The 19930-nt window shown below is 53.9% G+C and overlaps 5 protein-coding genes across 5 annotated transcripts; 2 read left to right on the top strand and 3 right to left on the bottom strand.

Moving 5' to 3' along the window:
• Positions 1-2558: 2558 nt before the first annotated feature.
• Positions 2559-3449, top strand: BKA78DRAFT_295049 (uncharacterized protein; the record flags this gene model as incomplete). Its single annotated transcript, XM_066886428.1, has 1 exon — positions 2559-3449. One exon carries the CDS (start codon positions 2559-2561, stop codon positions 3447-3449), a length of 891 nt encoding a protein of 296 aa, XP_066745899.1.
• A 1780-nt stretch (positions 3450-5229) lies between these two features.
• BKA78DRAFT_369176 (uncharacterized protein) lies at positions 5230-7562 on the bottom strand (the record flags this gene model as incomplete). The annotated part of the gene is made up of 4 exons (XM_066892654.1): positions 5230-6273; positions 6329-7292; positions 7381-7422; positions 7478-7562. 4 exons carry the CDS (start codon positions 7560-7562, stop codon positions 5373-5375), a joined length of 1992 nt encoding a protein of 663 aa, XP_066745898.1. The 3' UTR covers positions 5230-5372.
• Positions 7563-8772: 1210 nt separating this feature from the next.
• On the bottom strand, positions 8773-9999 carry BKA78DRAFT_312739 (60S ribosomal protein eL34). Its single transcript, XM_066888328.1, has 3 exons — positions 9908-9999; positions 9648-9722; positions 8773-9399 (listed from the first exon to the last, which is right to left on the bottom strand). The coding sequence occupies exons 1-3, from the start codon at positions 9929-9931 to the stop codon at positions 9217-9219; spliced, it is 282 nt and encodes a 93-aa protein (XP_066745897.1). The 5' UTR covers positions 9932-9999; the 3' UTR covers positions 8773-9216.
• Positions 10000-10148: 149 nt separating this feature from the next.
• BKA78DRAFT_125665 (pre-mRNA processing splicing factor 8) lies at positions 10149-18207 on the top strand. The gene has a single exon (XM_066882509.1). The coding sequence runs from the start codon at positions 10402-10404 to the stop codon at positions 17920-17922; it is 7521 nt and encodes a 2506-aa protein (XP_066745896.1). The 5' UTR covers positions 10149-10401; the 3' UTR covers positions 17923-18207.
• BKA78DRAFT_312735 (uncharacterized protein) lies at positions 18174-19337 on the bottom strand. Its single transcript, XM_066888327.1, has 2 exons — positions 18856-19337; positions 18174-18663 (listed from the first exon to the last, which is right to left on the bottom strand). The coding sequence occupies exons 1-2, from the start codon at positions 19268-19270 to the stop codon at positions 18527-18529; spliced, it is 552 nt and encodes a 183-aa protein (XP_066745895.1). The 5' UTR covers positions 19271-19337; the 3' UTR covers positions 18174-18526.
• Positions 19338-19930: the final 593 nt, after the last annotated feature.

The raw sequence follows: 19930 nt of genomic DNA, 5'->3' as shown, positions 1-19930 counted from the left end.
GCCGTGGGGCAAATGGCCCTGGTTGATGCAAACAAAAACGACGTAAGACTGCAAAATCAGATCGACGACAGTATGACGAAAGCAAAGACGGTGCACTCGATGACTTCTTGGGCAGGTGGGGGACTGGAGAGATAGTTAAATATCACGATGATCCGGCGGTGAAGATGTACCACACCCCACACCAGACACGAGAGCCGCAGATGAAGGCGGGAGAGGGGCAACGGGCTCAACGCACGACGAACGTAATTGAGTGGGGGAAAATGACGCTGGTTTGCTGGAAATGAAGGAGTAAGCCGAAAGCACGCAGTTTCAGGGGGGAAGAGCCGCTGTCAGAAGGCCACGAGAAGCGGTGGTGTTGTTGGAGTGGTTGACCAGACAGAGCGGGCAGTGCAGCCGTCGAAAACCACGCAGCAGACGAAGCCCAAAGCAGCAAAGGTTGGCGGCTTCAAACAGGCGTCTGCCGGCCAACGACTCGCCTCGCCTGGGTCAAATACCTCATGGCCGTTGCATCACCTGTCTTTCTCCACTCCACTCTTCGTCTCTAGAAAACCAGGAAGTGGAGCAGGCGAAAAAGGCTGACCTGCCAAGGCACACGAGCAAACACAACCATCACCATGACACGGTGCGGGGAGTTCACGCTTGGGACACTAACAAAGCATCGCAACAGGCGTTCCATGGGCATCCGAGAGATACGGAAGCATGCTCGTTTTGTCGAGTCGATGGTGTTGGGCGGATGATCGTCGCCGGGGTCGGCGGCGCAGTCTGGGGGACGTTTTTGATTACGCCGTGACCTTCTTTCGAATAGCCTCAAGGCCAATTTTGGTACATCGGTACCCGACCCAGACCAAAGAGCCTCCATCCAACCATCATCTTGCATCGACGATTCGTCATGGACGAGGGTTTGCGCTGCGGGCGGGTTGTTGGGCTGGGTGCTTGACTAAGGGCGTGTAGTTTCGTCTGCAGTACGACTGTCCACTATTCATGATCGCTTTGGCTGAGGCATTTTCCCCATCCATCTCAGCCCTACGGCATGTCCAAATTGTTATGATAAAGACGAGGCGGCCCTTTTGATGTTTTCTCCAAGCACATCAGCACTGCCTCCTCAATAATCGCTCACATCTGGCCTTGCTTGGACAACACCTCGCTCTTCTCTCCCCTCCCCGCCCCTTTCGGTACGTACAGACATGTCGCAGACCTCTGACGCAATGCGCGGCTAACATTCTTATTGTCCTAAGCCCAATCGCGTATATCGCGCACCGTCTGCTCACCTTAGCGCCTCTCCCACGGCCGGAAGCTAAAGAGCATCCCTCACACGATACAAGCACCCGACACCAGCGCACCAGCGTCCGTCATGCTCTGCCAGTAGATCGCCGTGCCCATCTTCCCACCGGAACCACCTGCTGCTGTCTCCTGATCCGGACCGGACCTCGTATCCATCCCTATTTAGTTCCCCTCGCCCGCCGACGGCTCGAGACCCTTTTTTTTGTCCCCTCAGCCACAGCCACCACCTATTCGTCCGCTGTCCCGCGCCACACCCCGTCTGGCCGCTCTTGGGTCCGCCACTACCTATTTCTTACCTCGACTCTGCTTTTCTACCATCTCACTCCACTCCATTACACTTCATCCACCACATCCGCCATGCCTTGCTTCTACAGTCAGTATCTCAACCGTCCGTGCCCTTGCTGCTCAACTCCCTCTCCTCGTAGCTCCACCTACTCAGAGTAAGTAGACCTTCCACAACGCACTATTGTCCTGTCTAACATTGCCACAGAAAGCGTCCCATGGAGAGCAGCAACCGTCGCGGCTCGCTTTCGACCATCGCAGATGCCTGCCCTGCATGGATGAAGTATTCCAAGGGCTCTTCGGCCCAGCAGAGTCTTCGACAGTACAAGTAATATCAAGAACATCACCTCTCGTTTTCACCACCAACCTGCTTGTCACTGTTGTTGTCTGCTGTTGCCACCCTTGAGCTTTACGAATCCCACGATATATCTCTATCATCGTCATTCCGACGCCTCTCCTCGATTATCTTCTCGATCTCGATCCGCGCCAACTGCCATGTGCCCGCCACACCAAAGCCATGGCTTGTCTCGCATCACAATAGGCTGTCGCTTCGAACGCCTCGACGCCACAAGTGTCACCTTACCTTATGACGTACCTACGTCACGTCCTACTTTCGACTCCTTCGTAGTAATGGCTGTTTAGCGCAACGAGAACTGCGGTTCCGGTTTCTACGATTCGCCTCCCAAGAAGACCCACGGGTCCGGTAGTGTTTTAAAAGTAAAAGGATTTATTGGGACTTGTACTTGCGTGTTTTCACGGTGTTTGTTGTTGGTCAAGCAGTTCGAGCGTCTGTTTACTTTTCGGTTCAAGGGTATGATGCCGGGGTGTTTGAGCTGAGGTCATGCTGCACAACAAAAGCTACCCTTTTACGTCATTGAGAGTAATACCCATATACCTATCTATTCCCCATGACCCACCTCAGTAATGTCTTTTGCTATACAAGAGGATAATCTCATCGTCATAGTCAAAACAAACCTCTTCCAAGTTTCACGTCAATGGCACATCATCACGTCTCACGAGCCGCCGTAGAGCGAGTCATTCGGTATCGATGTTCCATCTCCTTTCTTCCCGTCCCACCTGCAGCTACAACACCACCCGCCTCGAGTCAAGCCGTGCGACCTCAGGTCGGCGCCTTGACAAGCCAATCCACACGACGCGGCTCCCACCACTCCAAGAACTTCGTGTTTACCCCAACCAAACATGCGCCTGCAGCTGGACCTCCCAGCCTAGCGATACCGACAACCCGTCCACGGCTGTCGCAATCGAGCGGGAAAACCCTGAAGTCTCCCGCGCACGCGCTGCCTTATTTTGACGCCCGCCGATACCTCAACCTCTGTACCTTCCAAGAGCCGCGCTCTTCCACCCGCCACCCACCATCACAGTCGAGACTGTTCGAGTCGACCCGCGCCCGCCAGCTCAGCGCTCAGACGCCGACGCCCGCCGACCCCAGAGACGCCGCCGACGCACTTCGGCGCTGCTCCCCTCCCCTCGTCCACCTCCATTACCAACTCGGCGGGAAGGACGCGCCTGCTCTGACTGCGCGCTCATCAGCGATGGACGGTGTTGTTCTGGCCCTCGGCTTCCCGCGCGCTGAAGAGTTTTTCTTTCGCTCCGATCGCAAGATGCATCGCCAGATGGATCTAGATCAATTCGCGTCGTCTCGTCCAGTGCTCCTACCATGTTGTTGGCGATGTCATTTCAAACCTTTTGCAACACTGCTGACGGTGGCGGCAGTAGCGCTGCGACGTGGATCGGTTGGTTGGCTCTGCCGCGCCTCCACTTCTGCCTTTGCTCTGTTCGATGTTGAGGAGTGTGAAGCAGCACGGCGTTGGGCAAGTCGCCTTGTGCCTCGCTGCCCTTGCCCAATGCGGCAATTTGATGCGTGAGGTGCTCGCTTGAACGACGCCTTACTGGCTAATGGCTACCTATCTGTAGATTCGTCACCCACCGCTGTTTAGCTACCGAGCACGGCAGCGCATCCGCAGAGAGGAGACGTGAGGAGCATTGGAAAGCAAGCTCCTTCGACTGACAGTCTGATTGACCGACAGCAGTGCTGCGCCTTCAGCCTACCGCCTGTTACTGCTCATCTGCCTGCCTGTTGCCCGCTTACCTGCGCGAACCCCACTTCCAACTCACATCTGCAGGTACGTACTCCCACATGTACATTGCAGCTGACCAGAGGGTACACAAGAGGCGGGGCGACCATCTCATCTTCTCTCTCTCCGCAGATACGCACTGCTCATCCATCTTCCCAATCCTTCCATTGCCAATTTTCCAATATTCCAATTTGCCCCGATTTGACCTTGATCTTGAGATTTCTGCTCTGCCATGCTAAGCGCACTCCCGCATCCACGCTTTTTTTTCACCACCTGCTCATCCCTGTAAACCACGCAACAAAAGCCTGACGGCAAGGAAGATTTTGCCCTGCATATGCCAAGTATCCATGTGTAGGCGGGACGCTCTCCTTCTCTCTTTCGTCCCCAAAAAAGACTCTGCAGTCCCTTATCCATTCTACCCTACTCTACCCTACCCTACCCGCCGCCCCCCTCCCGACGCCGACGCGCGCTGCCTGCCGCGTTATGTTGCGTCGAACGTTGCGCCACTGATGTCAGGCACAAACGCAACCAACCGCGCGAGCAGTGAGCAACCGACGACCCTCGGAGCAACAATGGGAGACGGGAGCGAAATCTAGGCCCATGTACAAGACGTTGCCAAACCTTCACCTGCATATGTACCGCAGAGTTTTCAACCCGCAGCGCCGCGCTGTGCAGCCGAGGGCAAGGCCGCTGGGCTGCATAGGTGCCATGGCATGATATGGCGGGGTAGGTAGGTACTTCCAGATGTACTCAGTGGTGGCCAGCCACAGACAGCCCCTCGATGCCTAGGTGCTTGTCCTATCTGTCTGCACGTCGTTTGGCTTACCCACCTTATCAGCCTGACTGGCGTTGACTATTTGCTCTGGGTGGAGGCGGAGGCGCGTTATGCAGGGTCTTGTTGGTGGGTATCTCGACTTTGCTTTCCTCTGCGAATCATTCCAACTGTACGGTATCCTATCAAGTGGACGCTGTACGCCCGGTGGCTGTTGGCCAAAATGAAACCACTCTGCATGTTCGTTTTGCTGACTATCTGCTCAACTGGCTGACTGGCTCGTTGGCTTTGATGGTGCTGCGATGCGCAGCGGCGCTGATCCAGCGCGTTTATCTGGCACTGTGGTGACTGGTGGCATTGGTTCTGCGTGTCAGACGCCTCTGTTTCAATGCAAGCACGACGAGGAGTCGGAGGGTGGATTGGGGAATCTTGCCGTCTCATGATCCTGCATCTTGTGGTGTCTTGAGATCTTCGGGAGGGGCATGATTGCTGTGTCGACACTTCTTCAGCGGGCTCGTTGGATGTATACATACCTGCTGGCCAGAACTTTCCAAAGGGCCAAGTACCAAATCCACCCAATCCAATCGGCTTTGCCCTCGATTCACATGGTGCGCCGGAATATTGCAGTAGTACGTCAGTGGGCCAGTGGACGGTAGTGTGAATTGAGGCCAAAGGAGGTGTGGATTGAGGTCCAAAATGTATATCGAGGGAAAAGACAAAGTGAATTGAGTGGATTGGGTACAGCATTTCGGCTATTTTCCAACTTCCATGACTGTATCTAGATTCTTGACAACTAATTACATTGACGGAGAGACATGCCAGCTTTCCAAAATCAAAACTCCAGCCCAAAAATACGCCGCATCTGACGAGCGGGACCAGTCGAGTGCCTCGCCGACTCTCGGGAGTCAAAAAACAAATCGAACGAGGTGGATGATTCAGCTTTAATATCGAGATACAGGTGGCATGCCGAATTTGGCCAGGAAGTCGGGGTCGAAGCGCAAGGGGTCGGTCAGGAAGAGCTTGTATCCCGCCGGGAGGTCGTCGTCGGCGTCGTAGCCCGGTGGAATGAAGTCTGCCAACCAGCTGTAGTCCCCTGGACGACAGCTTGTCGAGTATTCTGTCGTGTCGTATTCGGATGGAGCGCAGCCCCATTTTGCGTAGCTGTCGTAGATGGACGGGTAGTACGGCACTGGGACATACCGTTTGCGTGGCTTGTTTTCACCTGGCTTGTGGTCGGCTGGCTGGTAGTCGGCTGGCTTGTAGTCGTTTGGCTTGTACTCTGAAGATCCAGATTGAGGACTGTTGAAGCCATTGATACTGTATTTCCAAGAGACGGGATATGGTGGAGAGACGGGATACGGTGGAGTGAGGGGATATGGTGGGGCGATGCTGTGGCTATTCGATGCACCACTTGTTGCCCCCAGAGCATGGGGCTTCTGCTTGGACTGGCTGACGGGAGGCATGTAGCTAGACGCGTCTTGTCTTCCTGTGTACGAAGTGTCGACAGCGCGGCTAACAGGAGGCACGTAGCTAGATGCATCTTGTCCTCTTGCATGAGAGGTATTGACCGTTTCTTTTCTGAGATTGGATTCAGAGTATCCACGGGAACGCGATGCCTTTGAGGAGTCCGCGGTCGAACTTCCTTCCAATGGCTGCGGATTGTGCTGGTGGTGCGTTCGTATCCTCTTGCAATCATGACATTGGCAGCTTTCTCCTGCTTTCTCCACGATTTCGCCCGAGGGCTTGATGAAGTACGTCACACATTTGCCATCAGGTAGGGATCCTGATTCCTCGGTCAACCCTAGCGCATGGTCGGCAGACCAGCGTCTACGATATTTTCGGCTTTGAAGAAAAGTCTTAGCATAGATGTTTCGCTCAAATGATGTCGTTTACTCACAAATTCTCAAGGAGGCGCTGTTTTTCAAGCTCCTGAAGCCTTTCTTTGTACTTGTTGACTTCTTTTTGAATATCATACTTTTCCTCCTTGCTCCCCGACATGTCTGTGTCGATTTGTTTGAGGGGCTTGGTCTCCGTGTTTGTTGACGAGCCTCCGTTGCCCTCATCATCGCAGTCTTCAACTGTCGGCGAATTATAGTTCGGTAGTTTCTTCCGCGTGGGGAGAGCTTTTGAAAGCACCGGCGACGAACGTGGCGGATGAATCCTTATCTGGGGAATTCGGGGTGGGCCCGGAAGTTCAAATATTGGTCCGTTCGGCTGGGCGCAGACCGGGGAACGTGAGCTTGGTGAGGGAGTAGCCGAGTCGAGCTCATGCACCTCGCACGCTTGAGGTATTTGAATTCGAGGCGGTAATGGAGGCGGTAAATCGACTGGCAACTCGATTGGGTTGTTGTCCACCGGGCTCACCGGAGTGTTGAGTCCATAGACCAGACTTGCTTGAGGGATTTGAATTCGAGGTGGGAACTCGACTGGTAATTCGACTGGTGTGTTTTCAACCGGGCTTATTGGAGTGTTTTGTTGGTCCATCAACATTTCCCGAGCAAGCGCACTCAGGTCGACATTTCTTCTGTGAACATTCGAGTCTCGTCTTCCTAACTCATTGTCCCCGCGGATTGTCTCGAGCTGGCAATGCGGTACTCCCATAGACGCCATCTGAGTACGTCTCTGGACATCTTTAAGCTGGGCTGTGTGGCTTCGGAGTTTTAGGCCGACTTTCGTCGTGTCATTTGGAGACACATAGCCGTGAATTTTGCTCCTCCAGATGAGATTATGCAAATCCTGGAAACTGCAGTGGCAACCTTGAATGATGTGGTCGTATTCCTCTCCGTGGTTTGGAAAGAAGGGCGCCCCCTCTATCTTCAATTCTTTTTTCACTGCGCGAAGCGCTTTTTCGAGCCTGTCGACTATCGAGGCCCAATGTCAGCCATGAAAAGTGCGCGGTGCTTGAACCCATCTTCGCAATGAGAAGCTGAACATCAGAAAGCGACCCACCATCGTGACTTATGCTGTCAAAGTCAGGGCCTGCGGCCTCGCCTAAAAATTTAATGTCAGCCAGCAACACATTGATAGCTCCCCAGAGCACACTTACAACTTTCCGAAAGTTCAAGGGCCCTTTTGCGAGCATCCTTGATCCATATCACGACGTCACTGGCCTTGGGAATGAAAGCTGCCATGTGGAGAAGCAGAAATAAGGTCAAAGGTTCCCGAACGATGTGGTCTCCTGTGGAAATGCAAGCGGAAAAGGGTGCTGCCATTGATAAAAGAAAGTTTCCGAAGGCTGTGTTCTGCTAGTGAAATCCAGTGAGGCTGGTGCGGCCATATCCAGCACGCGCACCCCGCGCCGTTGCAAAGCTGAGCGCGGATTTAGCTATGGGCGCCACAGTGGGTGACGAGAGGAATCCAACCTGAGTATGCTCAGACGCGAGCACTTGAATGCTCTTTCTGACCCTCCTCTGCGGGAGAAAATACTCTCTCCTCAAGATACCTGGAGATTGGTCACTCCGGGCCCCTACGCTTTCGCGCTTAGCGACAGGGAGTCTCGGGGTTGGCAATTTCTTTCGTCGCTCACTGTAGCGCCAGAGCCTGTAGGATATCAGTGAGGACGATGGAGAGAGGCTGGTTGTTGCACCAATCGTTTGCACTGTGCAGCCTTTGTTTTCAGCCACTAATCGCCATCGTTTCGCGCTACTCCATACCCTGAATTCGGTGGTTGTTGCAAGCAGCAGAAGCGTGGTTCGTGGCGCCGACCACTCCTGGGATCACCCGAAACCCCGAGGGAAGACGGAGGAAGTGGCTCCCAAAACCTGCGTGTAGACCTGCATGTTTTCAACGCTTGTTTTCCGTAAGATCGGGGAACTTTGCAACGCAATTCTGTGAGCTCCAACCGCAATACTTGGGATGCGTTGGTACGGCTTCAATGCTAGCTTCTCGGCAACACTTCTATCAGCTTTTGAAATTTGATCGTCAGCAACGCGTATGAGGCGGCGATTCAACCATAACCTTAATGAGACCGAGCTCGAGAGAAGTGTTGGAAGGTGGAAACGACCCAAGCAAGGGTTGAAGGTGGCTGAAAAAGTGGCGCAACTGTCGACTGGACTACCAAGGTGTGGTCACAAGTCTATGCCTCTGCTCCTCATGTGCGCATCATGTCCACAGGAGCCGCCTCAACTTGGAGCCGAAAAATCCACATCCTCGGCCTGACCGACATTGCGCTCCAAAAACAACAGGACAACGGCTGGGAATCGTACATGTTGTGCGTCGCCAAGTCGCCCTGGAGTTTGGACCAATGTGGGTATAGTAACGTGTGTCGTCGAATTCGCAGAGGTGGGCTGGCTCGGTCAATGACATCTGTAGAGTAAATTTGCCGCATGCGGGAGGGGTCTAGGGTTTCGATGGCGTTTGCGTGAGAAGTCGAGCTTCCGCAAGATGAACACGATGCTAGTTTGTTGCTTTGAGTCCTAGCAGGTTAGTGGCGATATCAACTTGAGCGCGAGAGAAAGTCGGTCTCAAGTCGGTGCTTCTACTTCTGACGCCCAACTTCTGGCAGTCGTCAGTTCTACTGATCATTTCCATACACCTTGATCCATCTCAGAGCCATTCAAAGCACACAGGACGTGACGAGGCCGGAATGGTTGCGCGTGGATTGACTTTTGGGAGATCGTTTTTTGTATTCATGCCACAGTCCGACCGTTTATCCCCCAAGACCGACGGAACTGACGTGGGACACAAGATTATTGCGCCCGAAAGCCGATGATGCCCATCCTGATGAATCATCCCACTGACTCCGACCGCTCAAAGTAAAGTTTTCCCCGAACCATCTTCAACCGCTTAGCGCTTCTTCTGTTGGGTCTCCTTGAGGACCTTCTTGACGATCTTCTGCTCCTCGATCAGGAAGGCACGGACGATGCGGTCCTTGACGCAGTTGGCGCAGCGCGAACCGCCGTAGGCGCGCTGAACGGTCTTCTGGGGACGGGAGATGGTGGCGTACTCGCGGGGGCGGAGAGCGGGAATCTATCCACGGTCCGTCAGCTAATGCTCGACCTTTGTTTGGCTCTCAACCGTGGTTTCTGAATGGCGATTTTCCGGCAGACTTGTTCCTCCGATGTTGCCGCATTTCCAGAGTAGAGCTTCATCTTCCTGTTCGACCATCTTGTCGCGTCCACCTCTTCATGCCAATTCCCCGGGAAACCACGGCCAAAAAATTCGAGTCGGGAGGATCCTTTGGGCACTTACGCCGGCGAGCTTGGAGCCACAGTCACCGCACTTGGGGGAGCGGCCCTCTTCTTGAGGTGAAGGTACCTGAGAGCACCACCCGGGGTCTTGATGACGCGGACCTTGTTGGAGCGGGTGTTGTAGCTGCATCGTACGCATCAGTTTCAATTCGGAGCGGAGCGAAAGGACATCGAGTCGGGCGGGTTCGTCGTTGGCGGGAGCTGAAGACTTACGGGTTCCTACGGCGCTATTGAGAGGTTCAGTCAGCTTTGCAACCCGAATTTCAGCATTTCTGGAGCAAACATACGTAAGTCAGTCTGTTGGACGGCATCTTGTCGGTATGTGAGGTCGTTCGTTTCGGCCTGTGGTTGTCGTCGGTGTCGCGCGCAGAGTGTCGCCGGTGTCGAGATGTTTTTCCAGAGTGGCTGCGTGCGTTCGCTTAATTCTCCGCGCTTTACCCAAGAGGATAGGCTCCGCCAAGACTCATGGTCCAAGCTCGGATTACATCGCGGAAATCTTCCAAAGTCGCATCTCGACGCCACTCCAGACGCGTCGCTCGGCCATCGCAACCCATCACGCCGGAGTGAGGGTGAAGCTCAATTCGCTGTCCATTCGCATCAAAACCGACTACACGCCTCGACGCGCCATTGAATCGCGCACTACAGGCGCCGACAGCCACCTCGGGCAACCGGGCTTGGTTTGCCTCCACGATCGAGCTCTTGATATCCAACTCCCGGATCGCATCGTGTACATACCCTCCCGACCTCCTCCGCAACCCCTACTTCCGACCTATCCATCACGATGTCTATCCCTCCGCCACCACCGGGCTGGTCAGCCCCTCCTCCTCCTGGTGCGCCCCCGGGCATGTCCGCACCACCCCCTCCCGGCTACCGCCCGCCCGCCGACCCTCATGTCGCCAAGTTTGCACAGAAGAAGAAGGAATGGTTGAGGATGCAGAGGCAGAGATTTGGCGAGAAAAGGAAAGGTGGTTTTGTCGAAACGCAAAAGGCAGACATGCCACCGGAGCACTTGCGGAAGATTGTCAAGGACATTGGCGATGTGTCCCAAAAGAAGTTCAGCAGCGACAAGCGCAGTTATCTGGGTGCTCTCAAGTTCATGCCACACGCAGTGCTGAAGCTTCTTGAGAACATGCCAATGCCTTGGGAAAGCCAGCGAGATGTCAAGGTATTGTACCACGTCAACGGCTGCTTGACGCTGGTCAACGAGATTCCGCGAGTCATTGAACCAGTATTCCATGCGCAGTGGGCGACAATGTGGGTGTGCATGCGAAGAGAGAAGAGTGATCGAAGACACTTCAAGAGAATGCGGTTTCCACCATTTGACGACGAAGAGCCGCCGCTCTCATGGTCAGAAAACATCGAGGACGTCGAGCCCTTGGAGCCCATTCAGATGGAGCTCGACGAGAATGAGGATGGCCCAGTCTTTGAATGGTTCTACGACCACCGCCCACTTCTTGATACCCCACACGTCAATGGACCGAGCTACAAGACCTGGAATCTCACTCTGCCTCAGATGGCGACGCTTTACCGTCTCAGCCATCAACTATTGAGCGATGTGGTAGACAAGAATTACTTTCATTTGTTCGATTTGAACAGCTTCTTTACCGCCAAGGCCTTGAACGTGGCGATTCCCGGTGGCCCACGATTTGAGCCATTGTACAAAGACATTGACCCGAACGATGAGGACTTCGGAGAGTTCAACGCTATTGAGCGCATCATCTTCCGCGCTCCGATCCGGACGGAATACCGCGTCGCGTTCCCATTCCTCTACAACTCACTTCCAAGGAGCGTCAAAGTCTCGTGGTACTCGTACCCTCAGGTCGTATATGTCCGAGCCGAGGATCCCAGCCTGCCGGCTTTCTACTTTGACCCCGTAATCAACCCTATTTCGTCCCGGTCAGTCGCTCCCAAGAATATCACCGTCTCTCATGAGGATGAGATCTTTGGCGACGAGATGGAGGATGACTTTGAATTGCCGGCCGAAGTTGAACCCTTCATGGAAGACGAGGAGCTCTACACGGAAGACACTGCTTCTGCGATTGCTCTCTGGTGGGCGCCATTCCCATTCGACCGCCGTTCTGGTCGCATGGTCCGAGCCCAGGATGTACCGCTCGTAAAACAGTGGTATCTCGAACACGTTCCTCAGGGCCAGCCAGTCAAGGTCCGGGTCTCATACCAGAAACTGCTCAAGACCTTTGTTTTGAACGAGTTGCACAAGAAACAGCCCAAGGCGCTCAACAACCAGAGTCTGATGAAGACTCTCAAGGGCACCAAGTTCTTCCAGCAGACTACCATTGATTGGGTCGAAGCTGGTCTTCAGGTCTGCAGACAGGGCTTCAACATGCTCAACCTCCTCATCCACCGCAAAAACCTTACCTACCTCCATCTCGACTACAACTTTAACCTTAAGCCCATCAAGACCCTCACGACCAAAGAGCGCAAAAAGTCCCGCTTTGGAAACGCCTTCCACTTGATGCGTGAAATTCTGCGTTTGACGAAGCTCATTGTGGACGCTCAGGTTCAATATCGACTTGGCAACATTGACGCTTTCCAGCTCGCGGACGGTATTCTTTACGCTTTTAACCATGTCGGACAGTTGACTGGCATGTACCGGTACAAGTACAAGCTCATGCACCAGATTCGCACCTGCAAGGACCTCAAGCATTTGATTTACTACAGGTTCAACTCGGGTCCGGTTGGCAAGGGGCCTGGTTGTGGCTTCTGGGCGCCGGCATGGAGGACCTGGCTTTTCTTCATGAGAGGTATCATTCCTCTGCTGGAGCGCTGGCTCGGGAACTTGCTGTCTCGTCAGTTTGAAGGACGTCACAGCAAGGGTGTTGCCAAGAGCGTGACGAAGCAGCGTGTTGAGTCGCACTTTGACTTGGAGCTTCGCGCCTCCGTAATGGCGGATCTTTTGGACATGATGCCCGAGGGTATCAAGCAAAACAAGGTCAACACCGTCCTGCAACATCTGTCGGAAGCCTGGAGATGCTGGAAGAGCAACATTCCATGGAAGGTGCCCGGTCTACCTGCGCCCATCGAAAACATCATCTTGCGTTATGTCAAGAGCAAGGCTGACTGGTGGGTCTCTGTTGCTCACTATAACCGCGAGCGTATCCGCAGAGGTGCCACCGTCGACAAGACTGTTGCCAAGAAGAACTTGGGTCGTTTGACTCGCCTGTGGCTCAAGGCTGAGCAGGAGAGACAACACAACTACATGAAGGACGGTCCATACGTTTCTTCTGAGGAAGCTGTCGCTATTTACACGACCATGGTGCACTGGTTGGAGTCCAGGAAGTTCCAGCCTATTCCCTTCCCCAGTGTATCGTACAAGCACGACACCAAGATTCTCATCTTGGCTCTCGAGCGTCTGCGGGAAGCTTACTCTGTCAAGGGTCGCCTCAACCAGAGTCAAAGAGAGGAGCTGGCACTCATTGAGCAAGCCTACGACTCGCCTGGTACCACTCTCGCCAGAATCAAGCGCTTCTTGTTGACCCAGCGCGCCTTCAAGGAGGTTGGGATCGACATGAACGACAACTACAGCGACATCAACCCCGTGTACGATGTTGAGCCCATTGAAAAGATTACCGACGCATACCTCGACCAGTATCTGTGGTACCAAGCCGATCAACGACACCTGTTCCCGCCGTGGATCAAGCCATCCGACTCTGAAGTTCCGCCACTCCTGGTCTACAAGTGGGCCCAAGGCATCAACAACCTTGACAATGTCTGGGAGTACCAGGAAGGCGAGTGCAATGTCATGATTGAGACGAAGCTATCCAAGGTCTATGAAAAGATTGATCTGACGCTTCTCAACCGTCTTTTGCGCTTGATCATGGACCACAACTTGGCTGATTACATTACCTCCAAGAACAACGTGCAGCTCAACTACAAGGACATGAATCACACCAACAGTTATGGCATGATCCGCGGACTTCAATTCTCGGCGTTCGTCTTCCAGTACTACGGCTTGATGCTGGACTTGTTGCTTCTTGGTCTGCAGCGCGCCAGTGAGATTGCTGGCCCGCCCAATGGCCCGAATGACTTCCTCCAGTTCAGAGACAAGGCCACCGAGACCCGCCACCCCATCAGGCTGTACACTCGGTACATTGACAGAATCTGGGTCTTTTTCAGATTCTCCGCAGACGACTCTCGAGATTTGATCCAGCGTTTCCTTACCGAGCAGCCTGACCCCAACTTTGAAAACGTCATTGGCTACAAGAACAAGAAGTGTTGGCCCCGAGACTCGCGCATGCGTCTGATGCGCCACGACGTCAACCTTGGCCGTGCCGTGTTCTGGGACCTCAAGAACCGCTTGCCTCGCTCGGTTACGACCATTGACTGGGATGACACCTTTGCCAGTGTCTACAGCAGAGACAATCCGAACTTGCTATTCTCCATGTGTGGCTTCGAGGTTCGCATTCTGCCCAAGATCCGCAATCAGAATGACGAGTTTCCTGTCAAGGACAGCGTGTGGTCTCTGGTTGACAACTCGTCGAAGGAGAGGACGGCCCACGCATTCTTGCAGGTCACCGAGGAAGACATTCAAAAGTTCAATAACCGCATCAGACAGATTCTCATGTCGTCCGGATCCACGACTTTCACCAAGATCGCGAACAAGTGGAACACGGCCTTGATTGCTCTCTTCACCTACTACCGTGAAGCTGCTGCGTCGACAGTCAACCTCCTGGACACCATCGTCAAATGCGAGACCAAGATCCAGACGCGTGTCAAGATTGGACTGAACTCTAAGATGCCTTCGCGTTTCCCTCCTGCTGTGTTCTACACACCCAAGGAATTGGGTGGTCTTGGAATGATTTCAGGTTCCCACATCCTCATCCCCGCCAGTGACAAACGCTGGTCGAAGCAGACGGACACGGGCGTTACCCACTACCGCTCCGGAATGTCCCACGATGAGGAGACTCTGATTCCCAACATCTTCCGCTACATCATTCCTTGGGAGGCCGAGTTTATCGACTCGCAGCGTGTGTGGACCGAGTATTCCCAGAAGCGTCTCGAGGCCAACCAGCAGAACCGTCGTCTGACTCTTGAGGATCTTGAAGACTCTTGGGATCGTGGTCTGCCCCGTATCAATACTTTGTTCCAGAAGGACCGCAGTACCCTCAGCTTCGACAAGGGTTTCCGTTCTCGTACCGAGTTCAAGATTTACCAGCACATGAAGAGCAACCCCTTCTGGTGGACGAGCCAGCGCCATGACGGAAAGCTCTGGAATCTGAATGCTTACCGAACTGACGTCATCCAAGCTCTTGGTGGTGTTGAGACCATTCTCGAGCATACCCTGTTCAAGGCGACCGCTTTCCCATCATGGGAAGGTCTCTTTTGGGAGAAGGCTTGTCTTGCCAAGGGCACGCAGCTGCTGCGACATGATGGCACAAAGATCGCGGTCGAAGACGTGAAAGAAGGCGACTTGCTTCTTGGTCCGGATGGTGGGCCTCGCCGTGCCTTTAATATTGTCAACGGTCAAGACCGTCTTTATCGCATCAAGATCGACGCTGGCCAGGAAGACCTCGTCGTCACGCCAAACCACATCCTGGTCTTCCACAAGGAGCAGTCGCTGGCCGAGACTGTGGAGATGACCGCTGCTGAATTTGCGGCTCTCGATGACAAGGAGAGGGCCACCTTCCGGATGTTTGCTTGTCCCACTCTGGAAGGTGTTGGGCGTATTGCTCAAGCCCACAGCTTCATTGCCAAGGACATTGTCCTTGAATCCGAGCCCACGGAGTGGGCTGGCTTCCGCGTAGACCAAGACCAGCTCTACTTGCGTCACGACCATCTTGTGCTGCACAACAGTGGTTTCGAAGAGTCGATGAAGTTCAAGAAGCTCACGAATGCTCAGCGTTCCGGTCTTAACCAGATTCCCAATCGTCGCTTCACGCTTTGGTGGTCTCCTACCATCAACAGAGCCAACGTCTATGTCGGTTTCCAGGTCCAGCTTGACTTGACTGGCATCTTCTTGCACGGCAAAATTCCCACGCTCAAGATCTCTCTCATCCAGATTTTCCGCGCCCACTTGTGGCAGAAGATTCACGAGTCGGTTGTCATGGACTTGTGTCAGGTCTTTGACCAGGAACTCGAGGCCCTTGGCATTGAAACAGTACAAAAGGAGACGATTCACCCGAGAAAGTCGTACAAGATGAACAGCTCTTGCGCTGATATCCTGCTCTTCGCTTCGCACAAGTGGAGCGTCTCGCCTCCGTCGCTCCTCTTCGATACCAAGGACACTATGACCGCAACGACGACCAACAAGTTCTGGGTTGACGTCCAATTGCGTTACGGTGATTACGACTCGCACGACATTGAGCGCTACGTTCGCGCCAAGTACCTCGACTACACCACGGACAGCATGTCCATTTACCCCTCTCCGACCGGTCTCATGATTGGCATTGACCTCGCATATAACCTCTACTCTGCCTACGGCCAGTACTTTCCTGGTCTGAAGCAGCTCGTGCAACAGGCCATGGCCAAGATCATGAAGGCCAACCCGGCTCTCTACGTCTTGCGTGAGCGTATCAGGAAGGGTCTGCAGCTTTACGCCTCTGAGAGCAACCAAGAGTTTTTGAACTCTCAAAATTACTCGGAGCTCTTCAGCAACCAGATTCAGCTGTTCATCGACGACACCAACGTTTACCGCGTCACGATCCATAAGACCTTCGAAGGTAACTTGACGACGAAGCCGATTAACGGTGCCATCTTCATTTTCAACCCCCGAACTGGACAATTGTTTTTGAAGATCATTCACACCAGCGTCTGGGCCGGCCAGAAGCGTCTTGGTCAACTGGCCAAATGGAAGACGGCCGAAGAAGTGGCTGCGCTGATCAGATCGCTGCCCGTGGAAGAACAGCCCAAGCAGCTGATTGTCACCCGCAAGGGTCTATTGGATCCTCTTGAGGTTCACTTGCTCGACTTCCCCAACATCTCGATCCGCGCCTCCGAACTTCAACTGCCGTTCCAGGCTGCCATGAAGGTCGAGAAGCTGGGAGACATGATCCTCAAGGCGACTGAGCCGCAGATGGTACTCTTCAACTTGTACGACGAGTGGCTCAAGACCATTTCGTCCTACACGGCGTTCTCCAGATTGATCCTGATCCTGCGTGCTCTGCACGTGAACCAGGACAAGACGAAGCTCATTCTCCGGCCCGATAAGACTGTCATCACCCAGGAGCATCACATTTGGCCGACGCTGTCGGATGAGGACTGGATCAAGGTCGAAGTTCAGCTCCGTGATTTGATTCTGAACGACTACGGCAAGAAGAACAACGTCAACACCTCGTCTTTGACGAGCAGCGAAGTTCGCGACATCATCCTCGGTATGGAGATTAGTGCTCCTTCGCTGCAGCGTCAACAGGCCGCCGAGATCGAGAAGCAGCAACAAGAGCAGCAGCAGCTCACGGCCGTGACGACCAAGACCCAAAACGTCCATGGAGAGGACATTGTCGTCACAACCACTTCCCAGTACGAGCAGGCTACGTTCTCGTCCAAGACCGAGTGGCGCAGCCGTGCCATTGCTACTAGCAACCTGCGGACGAGGGCCGGCAACATTTACATCAGCAGCGATGACGTGCGCGAGGACGACCACTACACTTACGTGGTCCCCAAGAACATTCTGAAGAGGTTCATCACGATTGCCGATCTCCGCGTCCAGGTCGCCGGTTACTTGTACGGCAATTCGCCGCCGGACAACGACCAGGTCAAGGAGATTCGCACCATCGTCATGATTCCTCAGGTCGGCAACACTCGCGACGTACAACTGCCCCACACGCTTCCTCAGCATGAGTACCTCAAGGATATGGAGCCGCTCGGCGTCATCCACACGGTGGCCGGCAACGAATTGCCCTACATGAGTCCCATGGACGTGACGCAGCACGCGCGCCTGATGAACCAGCACCCCAGCTGGGACAAGAAGACGGTCACCATGACGGTTTCGTTCACGCCAGGCTCCGTCTCGCTCAGCGCATGGGCGCTGACGCCGGCGGGCTACAAATGGGGCGCCGAGAACAAGGACCTCAGCTCGGACCAGCCGGCGGGCTTCAGCACGAGCTTCGGCGAAAAGTGCCAGCTGCTGCTGTCGGACAAGATCCGCGGCTACTTCTTGGTGCCCGAGACGGGCCAGTGGAACTACAGCTTCATGGGCTCGGCGTTTGGCCAGGTCGAGAAGAAGCCTGTAGAGGTCAAGCTCGACACGCCGCGTGCGTTTTACGATGATATCCATCGCCCGCTGCATTTCATGAGCTTTGCCGAGCTCGAGGATATCTGGGTTGATCGCGAAAATCAGTTTGAGTAGGCGGCGACTGCTTGCGTTTCTTTTTTCCAAATGGGCTGAGGGATGAATGGACGGATTGAGCGTTTTGGGCGTTGGTGGTATCGGGTCTCAGTCCTATTAGTCGGGTGAGGTAGTTAGATGCGGCGAGCGAAAAATTTGTATACTACACACTTATTTTCTCTTTGAGCAAGCAATTAAAGGAGCGGAGCGTATCCTTTAGCGATAGCAGGCATTGATAACAAGCTCTTCTGCATGTCTCGTGCTGGTTCAAGGGTTGCTTCTTTGAATGTGAATGATTGAAGAATCAACAGAATGGCCAGCAATGCAATGCAACGCAATTTGCGATCTATATTGCATTGTTATTAAAGCATTTAAAGCTCCTCATTCACAAAGTTGTGGTGGCGCATACCAATCCATGATTACTGCGCCCACCACTCGAAACAACACGCCTGCAATCTCGCGTCGAATCCAAAATACATGGAAGAGTGTGGTTGGTGAGGCATTTTGAGCGTCATCTAAAATTCGCTCTGTCGAGTCGTAGTGTAGAAAGAAGTTGGACGAAGGTGGAGTTGATGGAGCGGGAAGACGAATATGCTCGGAGTCCGAACATATTCAAGCCCAACCATCACCGCCTCCTTGCACCATCACCGTCACCACCGCTGCCGCCACCTCCTCGCATCTCCCTCAGCACCTCGATCCGCCGAGCGGCGTACGCGGCGTCCAGGAACAGCGACGGCTCGTGCCGCGAGTCAAAGTCTTTGGCTGTTGCGGCGGTTAGCAAGATGACCTGTCTGTGTTCTGGACGAGAGGGGGGAAGCAAGGCAGTAGACAAAGAGAGGGAGCAAGAGAGAGAAAGATCAAAGTAGATAGATGCAAGAACGAGACAGAATGCTAGGGGAGAGAGAAGTTGGAAAAGACAAGAGAGAAGAGGGAGAGCAAGGGAAACAAACATACGCATGGCTCGACTCCAGTCTTTGCGCGGATACGCGGTAGTCGACGACGCCATCTCCTCGTCTTCACTCTCATCATTCGCACCCTCGCTCCCGCCTTCGCTGCCCTCCTCGTCATACTCATCATCCAACAGCAGCGATGGCGGCGGCGCCACGTGCGCCGGTATGCTGTACGCCGTGCGCGGATCAGCAAGCGGACGTACGGGTTTCTGCAGCGGTCTTTTTGACACCTTGCTGCTGCTGCTGGCTTTTGGCGCCGTGGATGCGGATGCGGATGAGGGGTTGAGTTGGCGCGATGATGAGGTTGTGGAGATGCGATGCTTGGATGAGGATGAGGCGGAGATGGAGGCAGTTGGAGACGGTTGTGCTGCTGCGGGTTGGCGGGGCTGGGAGTTTGTTGGAGGGAGGGAGGGGGGCATGGTGAGTTGTGTTTTCTTGGGAGGGGAATCGGATGAAGATTCAACGGGTGGATGGGATGGCGAGTGGTTGATGGAGTCTGGAGAGTTTGTTGTAGTACGGCCGGGACGCTCAAGGTCGGTGGCCGCTTGTGGCAACCAAATATGCCGAAGCGTGCATAAAGCGAAAAGTGCTTGCCATCTTTCCAGCAATATGCGAACCCATCCCAGAACAGCAGCACGATTTGGAAGGAGCCAAGTGGTTGAGTCTCGTTCTATTGTCATCTCAACCAGGAAATGGAAAATTGATGATACTAAGTCTACCTTTTGCCTTTTTACCCACCCTTTGAAGTCTTGAACTTGGCTTCCTACTCTGGCTGTCTCACTGCTATTACTTTTTAGACCATGATGATAAAGGGTTGATATCAATTAACAACCACCGTCGTCCTACGTATGCTAAGATTGCTCCGAACTGCTTTGTGTGTGTGTAAAAAAATGCCAGCTCACGTACGTATGCTTTGAACCCCGCACAACCAAACACCGACAATGATAAACCATACCGTAACCCATCTCTCTCCGTCCAAGCCCCCACGAACGCTATACACAAGACGATTTTCATTCCCTCTCTTGACCTCCGCCGGCAAGACAAATGTCAAGAGGAATGTCAAATTCAACGCAAGGCTG

Source organism: Phyllosticta capitalensis (genome assembly GCF_038381095.1).
Source record: "Phyllosticta capitalensis strain CBS 128856 chromosome Unknown BKA78scaffold_4, whole genome shotgun sequence".
Classification (NCBI taxonomy): domain Eukaryota; kingdom Fungi; phylum Ascomycota; class Dothideomycetes; order Botryosphaeriales; family Phyllostictaceae; genus Phyllosticta; species Phyllosticta capitalensis.
The sequence above is the reverse complement of the archived record's forward strand: the minus strand, read 5'-3'. Positions and strand labels throughout refer to the sequence as shown.